The 14,438-nt window shown below is 41.3% G+C and overlaps 1 protein-coding gene across 3 annotated transcripts in view; it reads right to left on the bottom strand.

Moving 5' to 3' along the window:
* Positions 1–1,378: 1,378 nt before the first annotated feature.
* Positions 1,379–14,438, bottom strand: part of LOC105932686 (protein diaphanous homolog 1) — a 125,029-nt gene continuing 111,969 nt past the window's right edge. For 2 of the 3 annotated variants that reach the window (XM_036127039.1, XM_036127041.1), the window contains one exon: positions 3,964–5,043. In XM_036127039.1, coding sequence (XP_035982932.1) covers positions 4,835–5,043 — 209 coding nt within the window. In that variant the 3' untranslated portion in view covers positions 3,964–4,834. Of the gene's footprint in view, positions 3,402–3,963; positions 5,044–14,438 lie in introns of those variants that run through there. The other variant, XM_021321148.2, reaches the window with a different exon arrangement.

Genomic DNA, 14,438 nt, shown 5'->3' with positions numbered 1-14,438 from the left:
CAAAGAATGCTGTTCCAGAACTGGGCTGGCTTCTTCAGGTGTTTTTTTGACAAAGTCAATTCTGGCCTTTCTATTTTTTAGGCTGATTTATAGTTTGCACCTTGTGGTGAATCCTTTGTATTTACTCTCATTAAGTCTTTTTATGGTAGACTTAGATACTGATACACCTACTTCCTGGAGAGTGTTCTTCACTTGAGTGGATGTTGTGATGTTTCACCATATAAAGGATAATTTCTGCAATCATCCACCACTGTTGTCTTCCATGGACCTCCAGGCCTCTTTGAGTTCACCAAGCTTACCAGTGCTCTCTTTATTTCTCAGAATATACCAAACTGTTGATTTGGCCACTCCTAACATTTCTGCTTCCTCTCTGATGGATTTCTTTCCATTTTTACAGCCTCAGGATGTTCTGTTTAACCTCCATGGAGAGCTCATTTGACCGCACGTTTGTTCACAGCAACAGCTTCCAGATGCAAACGCCACACCTGGAATCAACTACAGACCTTTTAACTGCTTAATTGATGACAGGTTAACAAGGGAAGAGTCCATGCAGCCTTACTTATTTTGCAGTCTGAGTCAATTCTCCAATTACTTTTGGTCCCTTGAAAAAGAGGCAGCTACGTATTAAAGAGCTGTAATTCTTAAACCCTTGAGAGTATTTACAGTTTGGATGTAAATACTCTCAAACTACAACTGAGAGTCTGCACCTTAAACCCATATTGATTATGTAATTTTATGCTGAATACGTTTTCATAAACAGCTAAAATAACAAAACTTGTCACTGTTCCAGTATTTCTGGGCCTAACTACATGCACAAAGCTGCACTTGTAGGTACTTTGGTAGCTGGTACTGAAAGTTTTATCTTTTTGATATGGCTTTGATTAAGACTGTTGATAAAAACAAGATGAGTTAGTGATGTGTTTGAATAAATAAAAATCACGTAATCAATGAGGCTACAAGGGTTGAAACTAAAATCAAGAGAAAAATGCAGTCAAAATGTAGTCAATTTTCCATATCTGCTTAAACACACAGGCACAAAGAGGGGTTGTCCTGCTGGATACTGGCAATCAGAGCTGGAAAAATATCTCTGGAAACACTGGAGCAGTGGAAAATCCTTGGATTTATCTGCAAAAATAACCAACTCCACTGTTTATTCATTCTTCTGCTGCCTTTTGGCCATAAACTTACAGAAGGCCAGACTGCAGTGACTGACTGGTATTTTACAGCACAATGTGTTTACACGAGACGGAGGAGCGGCGCAGCAAAGAAATGCTTCACAATCAATTTCCTTACAGCCCAAAAGAAAGAGCCCTTGTTAAACAGCATGGGTTGTATTTTTTTTTTAAGAAATTCTATTAAAAAAGAGCCAATCACTTCATTAAATTATGCAAGACAATTTAATTAATCAAAATTACCAGAAGGAATGTGCATTTTTCCATATGCATAAAGCAATCGCTCAAAAAAACAAAAACAAAGAAAACAATTCATATACATTAAAATTATCGTAAAAGGTTATTTAGAACCAAATCTCATAAAAAAAATGGAAAAACGTACAGAAAAAAAAAGAGGAATAAGTCAGATCAGGCAGAATATTCCAGTGGTGGTTTGATGCTCTTTATATGTGAAAACATACAATCATCTAGTGCCGCCTTCCTGAACAGAGAGAAGATCACACAATAACAGCAGTCAAGTCTGTTTAATTACAGCAAGGAGATGCGTTGTGCAAGCGCAGCAGTTAATTGGGTATTTCCTCGCCGTTTGAAGATTAAAATAAAGCACTAGATCCCAGATCGGACATTGCCACACCTCAAGTGCTTCGTTTGAATCCCTCTGATGACGTTTTAAGTGCCACTTTCTCCCAAAATAAACCAAAAAGAAGAAGTAAACATTCGTTTGTACAGAGCATGCCGTAGCAGCGCAGCACTGACTGGCCAGTAGAGCTGGGCTGCGGGCTACGCTGAAGGACTCGCATAGGAGCGCACTGAGCAGCGGGCATCACCTGGCGGGCTTCCTGTCGGCTCTGTACAGCGAGACGTCATGGCAACACGTCGGCTGCAGAAACAAACAGCAGCGAGGCCAGACATTCGGAGACGGCGGCTGCAGTTCGGCGGGAGCGGGAGTGGGAGTGGGAGAGCAGACAGCTTAACAAGTGAACACGGATACTTGTCTCAGCAGTTTCTGGGCTGTTTTCCAGTGCGCTATATTCTCAGCAGAAAAGACCACAAGGCTCATCATTCATGACAGCATGCTTGGTGTAGTACAGTAATTAGAGACGGCAAACACACACACACACACATGCACACAAACGCCGAAACTTGCAAGGAGACACACTGGTTTGTGCACACAAAACTAAATATAGGCGGGCAATTTCACACTCAGACTTTCTCATATACAAAAAAACAAACTAACAAAAAAAAAACAGGAATGTAAACTACTCCATTGATTTGTATGAAAATACCCTTTAAAAGGTTTTTTGGTTTCTATGCAAAAACCTGCTTCCCAGTACAGTTTCGGTTATGGTCCACATTTTTATTAATATATATATAAAAACAAAAATAACCGTCGGATACACACGAGTGAGATAAATCCTGTCTGAAAGGTCAACCCTGGTGAAGTGCTGCTAATAATGTGGTCCACATGCTTTCTCCAGTGTGAACGACAACTGGACGACACCTACAAGTGAAATGATGAGACTGATTGGCACTTCGGTTAAAACAGGTGAGCAAAGTATTACACACAGTGACTTGCAGTATCTATAAATGTTACAAAGAATTACATTTCACCGCTCAGAGGGTAAAAAAAAAAAGAAAAAAAATGACAAGAAGCAGAAAGTTTCCATTGCTGGTGGGTGGGAAGTTCCTGACATTCCCTGTCTGGGTTTCAAATTGAAATAAGAAGAGATGATTCAATCCTGAGTAGGTCTTTGGGAAAAGAAAAAATGAACATTTAGGTGCATATGCTGAAGAAAGAAGTTGGCAAACATTCAGATGCTGATGCTGGAGGACCGCCCTCTGGGTCCTGCCCCTCTCTGTCAACACAACCCAAAGCAGAAGAGAAAGGCTGAAAAATGCTCCACGTAAGGAACGGGATGAGAAAAAAAAAAAAAAAAAAAATCGCAGAGAACTATTGTCATTTTGCTGTCGGCCCCCTGTCTGCGTAAAAATCGTTTTTTAATACCACTGCATATATAAAAAATAAACTTCTGTACTTGGAAGCCTAATTAGACCGAGAGGTAACGCTGTCCAGTAACTCCTCCAAGGATTCTGCTCCATCTAGTTTGGGCTCCTCCTTGTCAGACTTTGCCTTCTTTTTGGGCACTTTACTGGACGAGGACGTGTCTTCCTGCATCAGCTCTTTGGCCAGGATGTTGGTCACTGCATGACCAGCTCGCCGGTGGTTGGCTGAGAATGAAAGAAAAAAAAAACCAAAAAACAAAGTGAGACAAAACCAAAACGCCACAATGAATCTGCACATTCAGGTGAGCCACTCAGAGTTTCCACACTATCCAGACTTTTCCAGACTCAAATTCCTCAAGTTCCTGCTCCTTTTTAGATCACATTTTAAGCATAAATAAAAATGTTCATAATGAATTTATGGTAAATGTTTCTACAGTCGTCAGCCTCTAGAACCTCAAAAAAGAAGAGGAAGAAAAGAAGAGGAAAACACAGATTAAAGGGTGTTTAACCAGATATAGGGATCAGGAAACAAGGACGGTGGATGGATGGATGGATGGATGGATGGATGGATGGATGGAGGACAGAAAGAAATAGGTGGTCCACAAATGGATACACTGACTGGCAGACATTCAAGAGGTAAAACAGATCGACAGAGGCATGAACGGATAGACAGACTGCTGGATGGATTGATAAACAGATGGAGGGACTGATAACATGGACAATTAGGTGGACAGAAAAAAACGTAGGAAGCAAAATTGATTAATAGGATGAATAGATGGACAAACGAGATGAATGAGTACATGGAAAAACTGATCAAAACGATCAATGCATGCAAAGTTAAAGCAATTTAATAGGAATTACAATCTAGAAATTCCAGTATTTTAACACATGTGTACTCGTTTCATTTCCATCCTGCCAGACATGGAATATACTTGAACTCCAATTTTTTCCAGATTACATGGGAACCCTGGTTGTGGCGCACCAGTCACAGATGACTTGGAGAAGCGAGTCGGTAAAAAAACTTCACAACTCGGTTTTCACTGCAGACATAAGGCCTCAAGACAAAAGGAAGCCCAACATACCAGTTTGTATGAAAAGTGCGTTAATGTGATATTTGGAGCACTCAGATCAGAGTCAGTTTGTGCCTGATCAAGAAAACAAGGAAATGAGCAAAGAAAACAGGATGAGCTAGATGTTGAAGAAGAGAAAGGGGCTGATGAGAGGAACGAACAGGAGTGATGTGAGCAGAATCCAGGAGGTAAGGCAGCGGGTGATACGCCCCGCAGAGCAGGATGATTCATGCTGTGGGAAGATTAAACATAGAGGGATGAATGAAAATGAGACGAAAATGGATACAGGGACTTGAGTCAGAGAGCGAAGAAGCTGAGGGGAATGACAAGAGGTGACAGAAAATTCATGGAGAGAATAAGTGGCCAGCGTGACGGATTGGGCCCTGAGGACGCCGTTTGTTTTAATTCATCTACCTGCTTACAGTCACTTCCTCACAGCAGCCGCCTTACCGCTCCTTTACCGCTCCTTCCTCTGCTGCGTAGGAGGACAGCGTTACGGCAGCAGCCATTTTGAGCTATATAGGTCAGTGGGAGATTGTGGTCGTGTGTTTGCTCCTATTTTACACCTGCCGAATGTCCCGAGGTCCTTCACTCCACAAGCAAACAACGCAACACCCAAAACAAACAGCAATCCCACAACTGAAGACAAACAGGCATGCGCATGAAACACTGTTCGAGAAACGTCATGCGATGTGTCGCATGCTTCTGATAGGCAAGAAACACACAAAGAAAACAACCTCCACACAGATTTACCGAGCATGTTTCCAGAATTAGCTGCGACAGAGACAAAACCGAGTCTAGAGGAAGAGAAGAAGAACAATGCAGACATCCAGAGGCGTAATTTGTAGAGGTCTGTACTCTTTCCATCTCAGCTGAACAAATAAGCACAACAGCAGCAACAGTAGCAAACAATCACCTTCCACCCGTTCCTGTTGGAACCAGATCTGTCTCACGCTATTTTTAGCCAACTCCATCCCTTCCTACTCATACATGTGCTAATTAGAAATTATGCAAATGACCCCAAAAAACCATGAGAAGCAGAGCGTGCTGGTGTGGGTGTCTTTATATGTGCATGTGACGAGCCTGCCCTACATGTCTAAACCCGCTGAGAAAAAGCCCTTCAAAGGCCGTCAGTGCAGCGTCTCTCTTCCTTCGTCCTCCACTTCCTCTGGAGAGCAGAGGAGGAGAGGAAGAGGAAGCGGCACAGGAAACGGGCAGATTTAGGCACAAAACTGGAATTTAAAGTGAAACAAAAAGAAAATATGCCAATCATAGCATATATGTTTCAAAGGTTAACTGGGTTTATCTCAGGCACATTGACCTGACAGAGAAGACTGCAGTAAGACCCAACATACTTAAATCTCAGAAAGAGAGAGAAAAACAAACTTTAATTGACATTTTAACTGGTTTTCAAATTTGAGACATTTCAAAACTATATTTAAAAGAATCTGGTGAAAATGTTAATTTTAACTTTAGGGTAAGCTGTCAGGGCAAGGATCAGTTCAGAAAGCAAAATGATGTTGAACTAACAGGGAAATTTACCCTTATTTTCATGTGGATGATGCATTTCAGAGACTTTTCCCAAAAATAAGTCTTAATGCAATATGCTGTGCTTCACTGTGGTTGTTGCTACAAACCATCTTGCAGCTCCAGCTGCTCTGACAGCCATTTTCTGATCACTGGCTGCGTTTTAACTACTGAAATCGCACTCTGGAGAATTCATATGTTCAGGTTAAATTGTGCCTGTGAAATCTGCTGCTGTATTTCTTGTGCTACCCTGACAGGATCCTTCTAAATAAAAATGTAACAGCCAGCAGGCAGCTCTGGATTTAGTCCCTAATTTAAAAGTTCTTAAACATTTCATAAATATAGCATTTAACCCGGCCTTTGGGCATTTCACTTTTATAGAAATGCAGCAAAATAAAACAAAAAATGCAGTTTTTCTTCACCGTGCATTAAAGGCCAAAAAAGCCTGCATGCATTGTGGACATGATTAGCAGCTCTGATGTGGACTAAATGATCCGTGCGTTTGGCGTGAAGCTGGGCGGCTGCAGCGCGTTTGCAGGGTTTGTTGGGGCTGACTACAAAAGGCTGTTGATGGTCTGTTTGCTGATGATTGTTTGCACACTGTAGGGGGCTTTGTGGCACAGAAAACCGAGTGAAAAAAGGCAGCAACACATTACACTGCAGGAGACCAAGTAATGAGTACCTGATGAGGGAGATAACGCTGGGCTGTATAATGTGTTGTAGTGCTTATGAACGGGACGGGAAACTTCATGCCAACCAATGCGAGGTTGGATGAGATGCTCTGCGGCTTTGTTCAGGTAGGCAATAACACAGCTGCTCCTTGAAACATTACCTCCAAGTCATATCACATCTCAATCTTTCTACATTGATTGACATTCTCTCAGCCTTTCTCTGAGGGTTTTTTTTTTTTTAATTCCACTATTTGCTGCTTTTTCCAGTCAAACTTGGCCCAGTCATTCTCAACACTGCAAAAAGGGAATTAAAAGTTAGTAAAATTATATTAAAATGAGTGTATTTTTCCTTGAAAAATAAGATTTGCCAATGGAATGAGTATTTTAATGCCTACAATAAGATAATTAGATATCCTGCACTTGAAATAAGATGGTGGATATCAGTTGTTTCTATTTTAAGTGCAAAAATCTTATTCTATTGGCAAAGAGTCTTATTTACCTGCTCAAATCAAGGAAATATTTGACTTACTTTTAGTTCCCTTTTTGCATTGAAAGCAGTGCTTTTAGCTAGTGAAGCCAGTTAGAGCTGACAGTGGAGTCATTCAGAGACTAACACAAGAAAAAGAAATGTGTGGGATAAAAAGGCGTTTTAACCTAGCCAACCAACCAAAACTACAGAGGTTTAAACTGGATCTTTATACACAACAACCCTTGTTTCCACTTTAGTTGAGCCTATAGAAAACATCACATGTATCGTGGTTTGTCATAAAATAAATGAGTAATTTAGCATCAATAAGGTGGATCCCAAAGAGCCAGCTAAGGATGGTAACCTCCCGGGCCCTTTTGTCAGGTCTTTACTCAGATGCGTCACAAAGACAAAACCTTTCAGATGTTTTGCTTTAAACTTGCATTTAATTCAGGTCTTTTGAAGGAGGAAAAACAATCTGTTCTGTCCTCCAATGTTCAGTAATTTCTTAAAAGCAAACTCTTCGTAATTCAACTAATGGATTACAGGGAAGCCTGACTGCTTGGAGGATAAAGCAGTGTTGCTCAGACTGTTCATGGTACAGAAACACAGGACAACACAGTGATGGTGTGGCAGCCAGGATAATGGTGTATTTGCAGAGCTCGTTCTCATTTTTATCAGGGACGCCTATCCCCCTCCTCAGGCTGCGGTGGGTATCACACTGCCGCTCCACAGCAGAGGACTGTGGGAAATAGTGACGTCATCTAGCACCACTACAGGCTGATGGGGGGGAAACTATTGATGTCAAAGCGTTCAGCATTTTCTGCCACTGCTGCACATGTGTGTTTGCACTTCATTGTCTTTGTGGGTATTGATGCAAGTGAATTGGAGGCTGCTCAGTTCCAGCTAGATGGATGATCTCTCTCCAGTCGGACCTCCTCCTGCTTCTGTGTGATGGCTGGAGTTTGTGAGCATCTGTGAAGGCATGCCTTCAGATGGTGTTTTTTTGTGTCACACAGCAGACTGCAGAGCCAGCGTGTGCCTCCATTGTTGCTATGCTCTTTATCTCCTCTCTGTTGTGTTTGGTACTTTGTCAGAAAGTTGGCTCTGTGTTTGGATGCCCTACTGAGGGTCATGACCCAGCAGATGGGTCTATAGTGTGTTTAGGCACACTATAATTTACCTTAAACAGGGCTCCTATTCATTTTCATGTAAACCAGACTCCAATTTCAAAAGTCCGACTCTTTGTGTTCACCTTAAAATATAAAATACTAAACTTCACCATGAATTAAGACAAAGATCTCTACAGTATGCAGGCTTGAAATGAAACCTGCAAAAACAAGAAACTAGAAGGAAGGAGGACAAGGAGGGAAATTGAGGAATAAAAAGAAAGAAAGAAGGACAATAAAAGGAAGGGAGCTAGGACACTGACAGGAGGGTGGAAGGAAGGTCAGAAGGAAGGAAAGAAGGATGCAATAATGACGCAAGAAATGAAGGAGGGACAGAGTTGGAAAAATAAAAAGAGGGAAGGGATAAATAGAGGTAAGGCACCAGGAAGAAAGGACACAGGAATGAGGGAAGGGCACAACATGGGACAGAAAGAAGGACAAGAGGGAGGAAGAAAGGAAGTATATAAGGAATAAAAGGACAACATTTAGACAACAGGACTTAGAATAAAGTCTGGAAATACAAATATTAACATGAGCTCTTCTGAACTTTTTTCAGACTTGGATAACACTAAAATCAACCTCCATAAAGGAACTATGCGTAAAAAAATCATCAGCTCATTTTGCCAAACTGATTTAGTCTGAATTCCTATAAAAAAAGTCCAAATATTTTGAGCTTAAAGTCTGAAGCTTTAAAAGTTTTGCCTATAAGGTCGTCTATCCCCTGGAATTTGCGTTTAACTTCATCCATTTGCAGTTCTTTGTATTGGCATGCGAGCATCTGCCGTGTGTGTTTTGTCTTTTTGAGTTTATGGAGGGGAGGAGGCAGACAGACGGAGCGTAGACAGCTGAGCAGTCTGCTCTTTCCACACAAACACACACAAAGTGGGATCTGAGGTACAGGTCAAAGGTGAGTGGGTAGATCGCCCCTGCAGCCTCGTGGCGCACCATTCAGCCCCTCACAATGACACAATGAGCATGACGACACACTCGTCAGGTCCTCGGTGGTCTTAATGCTCAGCAGTGTCGCCTGCAGTCGCTGCAGCTGGGAGACGTGGAAGGAAAGGGGAGGGGGAGGGGGGGGGGGACTCTTCACTGACAACAGAAAAAATATCAAAATAAAAACATATCAAGAGTCCAGATTAATAAATTTAGAACAGACAAAATGTCTCCCTTGTTAGAAAGCCTCTAACCAGCTGAAGAACCTTTAAAAACGTGAAAAAATGCATTTTCCTAAAAGCTGTTTCAAGCTTTGGGCAACATGTTTAGGAAAAAAACATTAAGTTTTTGAATAAATCTAAAAATGGTAATGTGAAGGGGTGTGAATACTTTAACACTGCAGCACAACTAACATCTTGTCCAAAATATATTGACTTCAGGACTAAATTTAATGGCGATTTAAAATGTCTGAAACTAATTTGCAAGAAATATTTGAAACGCACATCTCCACATTCAGCAATAAAATAAATAAAACCGTCACATCTGATCATGCAACATCACAGATTAAATTAATAGCGCTTTCAGCAGCGGGGACGAGCAATTAGATTGCAGTAAAATCGTTAAATGGTTATATTGGCCCAGGGTGAGCGGCGCATTATGTGTCGCAATAACTGAGGGAGGAAAGTATGAGAAACCGCATCTAATGAAAATCGCTCCCTTAAGAGCTGTTAAAGCTGAGGATGTCCCAACCTCACTTTCCTTTCCAAAATGTTTTGAAGTCAGCGGTCCACGGGAATCCTCAGGCAAACTGGAGTTTATCTAATTTGTTTACAGTCTAAATCTACAGAATCCAGTAACCTCCTCCTACTTCAGCATCACTAAATAAAGAGCTCTGACTCAACCATCCGGTAAAACCCTGCATGCTTAGACGCACACAAACATACAAAATACCATCCCTCTGGTGTTGGGAGGGAAAGGATTTTGTGCGATCCTGCCTGCAAGACACCACATGCAAGACTAAAAACAGTCTTTAAACATGGGTGAGGGTAACAGAAACTTCTCACAGAGGCTGCAAATAAACCACAGCCTGGCTACCGAAGCAGCCGCCACGGAAAACCCTGAACTGGGGAAGAGTGAAACAGAAATGACACAATCTGGTCAGAGAGGCATCCAGCATGGATGTTACACATACCGCTGCTGAAACCATGCAGATCTTCCTACCACTAAATGTGTAGTGAGGAAAGTTTGCTTCTCTCACAGCCATGATCAGGTATTTCCTGTTAAGGAGCGTAAGGTGGCCAAACAGTCTTATGGACGGCTGCGTGAACCCCAGACTGGGCCCCAGTTTTCTTCTTTCCTGCTCTCGTCTCCCTCCGCTTCGCCCCACGCTTTTGCCTCAGTGAGCTTGGAAGCAGCGCGACAGCGTTGTTAATTACTGGAGAGCTTTCTGCACTCAAATTACCTCACCGAGGTCAACTCAGGACCATCAAATGAGTTTTACAACTTGTTGGAGCAAGACAACAATCTGTAAACACATTTAGAGATTGAAGTGGAAATTTAAGAAAGGTTTTTAAAAAAAAGCAGATCAGAAAGGGACAAAAGAGTTCAGTCTGTCCCTCTGGCTTTGAGCTACCCTGCTCTGTAACAAAGCTTCACATCTGGCTTCTATTGAGGGGCGGATTGGGTTGCACACGCTCTCCTACAACCTTTATGTGCAAATGCAGAGCCTACAGTGCATGTGAATCAACACGCACCACCTTCCTTGCTTATAGTTAATGGCCACTGCACATTTTTTAACCCGGCTGAAACAAGGAATCAGGTTTCATGGCTCTCCAAAGTGTGCTGATTGTTGATTTCACTGACAAGGTCTGACCAGGAGGCCGTACAGCTGTCGAAAGCACTGTAATAAAAAAGGCAAACAGCAGCGGACCTGATTGTGAGACATTATATTTAGCATCTAATCAGATCTCTGGCTTGTGTCTTGACTTTATAGATGAAACAGAGCAGCCTGGATAATAATATGTGCAGCCTGGAACTGCACCAAAGAGAAAAGCGCTAAATTATAAGCACTAAAAAGGGATCAAATTCATAACATTGAACTCTGTATGATTTTAAGGGGCCCAATGACACACTGCCTCTGTTTTAAGTTACAACAAAAAGTAATTCTAGTAAGAAGCCTGATTATCTCGCAAAGCTCTACATCTAGAACAATGATTGTGCTTGCTTGTTTTTTTTAATATATCGTATCTTAGGGAAGAAAATACATTTAAAGATTCATTCCAAAAGAGTTAAGATAAACACTACATAATGCCTTTATTCACAGACAAAAAAATAATCCTTGTGTGATAGAAATGTTCAAAAATAAAATAAGTAGCACCCACTATAACTATTGGCAACCCTGGTAAAGATGCCTTCTTTACTTCAGCCGCCATAGCCTCACCTGACAGACATTTTTTTTTTTTTTAACTCCAACCTTTAATTTGAGTAAATTAATTCAGTGGAGAAAAGTCCCATGCTAAAACATAACTGGTCATAACAAAACTAGCATCAATCTCGGTGTGAATGCACCCCCCTTTTGCCAATAGGACAGAACTTGGTCCAGTCCTTCAGCTTTTTAGAACATGGAAGCATGCAGACACAGATCTTTGATCGTTCCTCTTTGCACAATCCCACTTTTTGCCCTACAGGCCAAAAACGGCAAGTTATAGTTGCTCTTGGTTCTAAATATGAAATAATTTAATCTGAAACGTACTGCTGTAAATTAAACATAAAATATTTTAAAGAAACAAAGTAGAAAAAAACAAATAATCATAGATGTTTGCCTTTATAAAAGAAAGGTGTACACATTACCATTATTGACCTGCGGTCAGGGCCACACTTTGGAAAGCCCTGATCTAAACCATCCAGCCCTGGATACTCTTTAATGCCCTCTTCCCTTCAACTCACCTCACAGATTTTTTTTATTATTATTATTATTTAAGTCTGGACTGAGATGTCCTTGGAAGAACTTCTGTTACTAGTGTGATCAACATTTTTTGGGTTGATTTGGCTACATATTTTGCTTATTAACCACCAGATTGTTTAAAAACAATCTCCCTTTACAAAGAGTTCACAATGTTTGGCACTCAAACAAGGTCCTCAGGGTTTTTGTAGAAGAGAGCCATCACCGCTCCTCTACCATCTGGTGTTTTCAACATAATAATTCAGCCTGATTTGCTTTGTCAGAAACTCCAGAAGACTAAGGTGGAGGCCTCAGCAATCGCCTGGATTAATAACCACCTGACAAACAGACCACAGTTTGAGAGATTGAAGGACTGTGTGTCTAACCAGGCAGTCAGCAGCATAGGAGCACCACAGGGGAACGTACTCTCACCGTTCCTTTTTACTCTGTACACTTCAGACTTCCAGCACAAGTCTGACTCCTGTCATCTGCAGAAATACTCAGATTCTGTCATTGTTGGGTGTATCAGAGATTGACAAGAAGTACAGGAACTAGGAGGTACAGAGAGCTGGTGGAGGGCTTTGTGACATGGTGTGGGAACAATCATCTCATCTTAAATGTGAACAAAACAAAGGAGATGATTGTAAATTTCAGGAGAAACAGGGTTAGTTCAAATCTTATTTCCATCATGGGAGAAGAAGTGGAGGTGCTTGAGGAATATAAACACCTCAGTGTTCATCTGGACAACAGACTGGACTGGAGACTCAACAGTGAAGCTGTCTATAAGAAAGGAACTGAGCAGACTGTACTTCGTAAGGAAGCTAAGGTCCTTCAAGGTTTGCAGCAAGATGCTGCAGACTTTCTATAAGTCTGTTGTTGAGAGCGTCTCTTCTGCAGTCATTTGTTGTGACCTTCTACAAGTCTGTTGTTGAGAGCGTCTCTTCTGCAGTCATTTGTTGTGGCAGCAGCATCAGAGCCAGGAACCTAAAAAGGCTCAACAATCTGATAAAGAAAGCTGGTTCTGTTCTGGGGACGACTGTGGAACCTCTGGAGATGATGACAATGATACAAATAAGGATTCTTTATAAAACCAAGAAAATTATAGACCCTGACCATCCTCTTCATGAGACTGTCTTGGAAAACAGTGTTTTCAGTCAAAGGCTTCCTCAAATTTGCTGCAATACAGACCGCTACAAGATCAATAAGAGTTACAACATTTAATTTGCCTTTGGGATCAATAAAAAAAAAAACAGTATATTTCAATTTGAACAATAATCCACTGTTCTATGCCAAACCGACCTGGAGCTTTTGTTGCAGAAAAGTGCAATATTAACCTCATGTCCTGTCAAGACACTGTAGTGTTTAAAAAATGTGAAGTAAGAAGCTGTGATGATGGGACAAAAAGGCTTTTCTTGGTGCACCTCCCAAACAACTGTTTGCCAGGGAGATACCATCTAATGGTTGTTAGAGACTTTGTGACCTCAAACTACCCCTTTGCTGCGGATTTCTAGCTGCCAGTTGTGGAGACTTGATTCTCGCTCCTTTATCATTATCCTCACTTTACATAGTTGGGATAATCTGCACATCTTTGAGCATCGTTAATCCCAGTTAGAGCTTTAAATTTTTTCGGATTATTGCTCTGAATTTGGATATGACAGATCTAAGTAAATATTTGTGGCTCAAAGATCAACTAAGATCTGTTTTACTTGAATGACATGTTCTCTTGGCTTTATCATTTTGAAGGGTGGCTACGAAAACTTGGCCTCTGCATCATGTCACACATACACATGCGCACATTTTTTGCATGTCAACTGTAATTTTGGGATCTACCTCACTAAATAAATACCCAAATTAAAGATTGGATTTTTTAAAATATTTTCATTATTGTGAGACGAGATTAACTTTATTTAAAGAAGTTTAACAACAAATGGTTTGCAAAGAAGACCCAATTCAAATTCAATCAACCAAACATATTTCCGAACAGTAAAGTTTCACAATCTAAGGAAACAATAACTTTCCAAATGTGGCATTCTAGTCCTATCGATGCTTTTACAAAGAACAAACTTTTGTCATTTATACCATGTGTAGCGTTGTTCATACTCACTGATGTCCTTTCATTTAAGTTTCCACCCATATCTTAGTTAAGCCTCATCCTAGTTTCAGATCCTTACTTTCCTGTTCTATGACCACACCTTTATCAGCTGCCACACTGAGGATTTCACTGCCCACGCCCACTCACGCCACCCTCTCTCTGCTTTGTTGTCGGGCCAGCGTCTGAAGCCACAGGCTGTGCTCTCCGCTACAACATCCCAAGAATAAAACCAACCCTTGCAGCCTCTGAGGCAGGCAACAGCGATAGGGAAGATAAACAAATCTGTTGCTGAGCGTTGACACAAACACAGACACAGTGAAGCGGAGGAAATAAGCAAATAGGCCTCGGATGCTTCTGTCTGGTAGATCTAAAACACGCGTGTCTGAGAGG

This window comes from Fundulus heteroclitus, chromosome 23 (genome assembly GCF_011125445.2).
Source record: "Fundulus heteroclitus isolate FHET01 chromosome 23, MU-UCD_Fhet_4.1, whole genome shotgun sequence".
Taxonomy (NCBI): Eukaryota; Metazoa; Chordata; class Actinopteri; order Cyprinodontiformes; family Fundulidae; genus Fundulus; species Fundulus heteroclitus.
The sequence above is the reverse complement of the archived record's forward strand: the minus strand, read 5'-3'. Positions and strand labels throughout refer to the sequence as shown.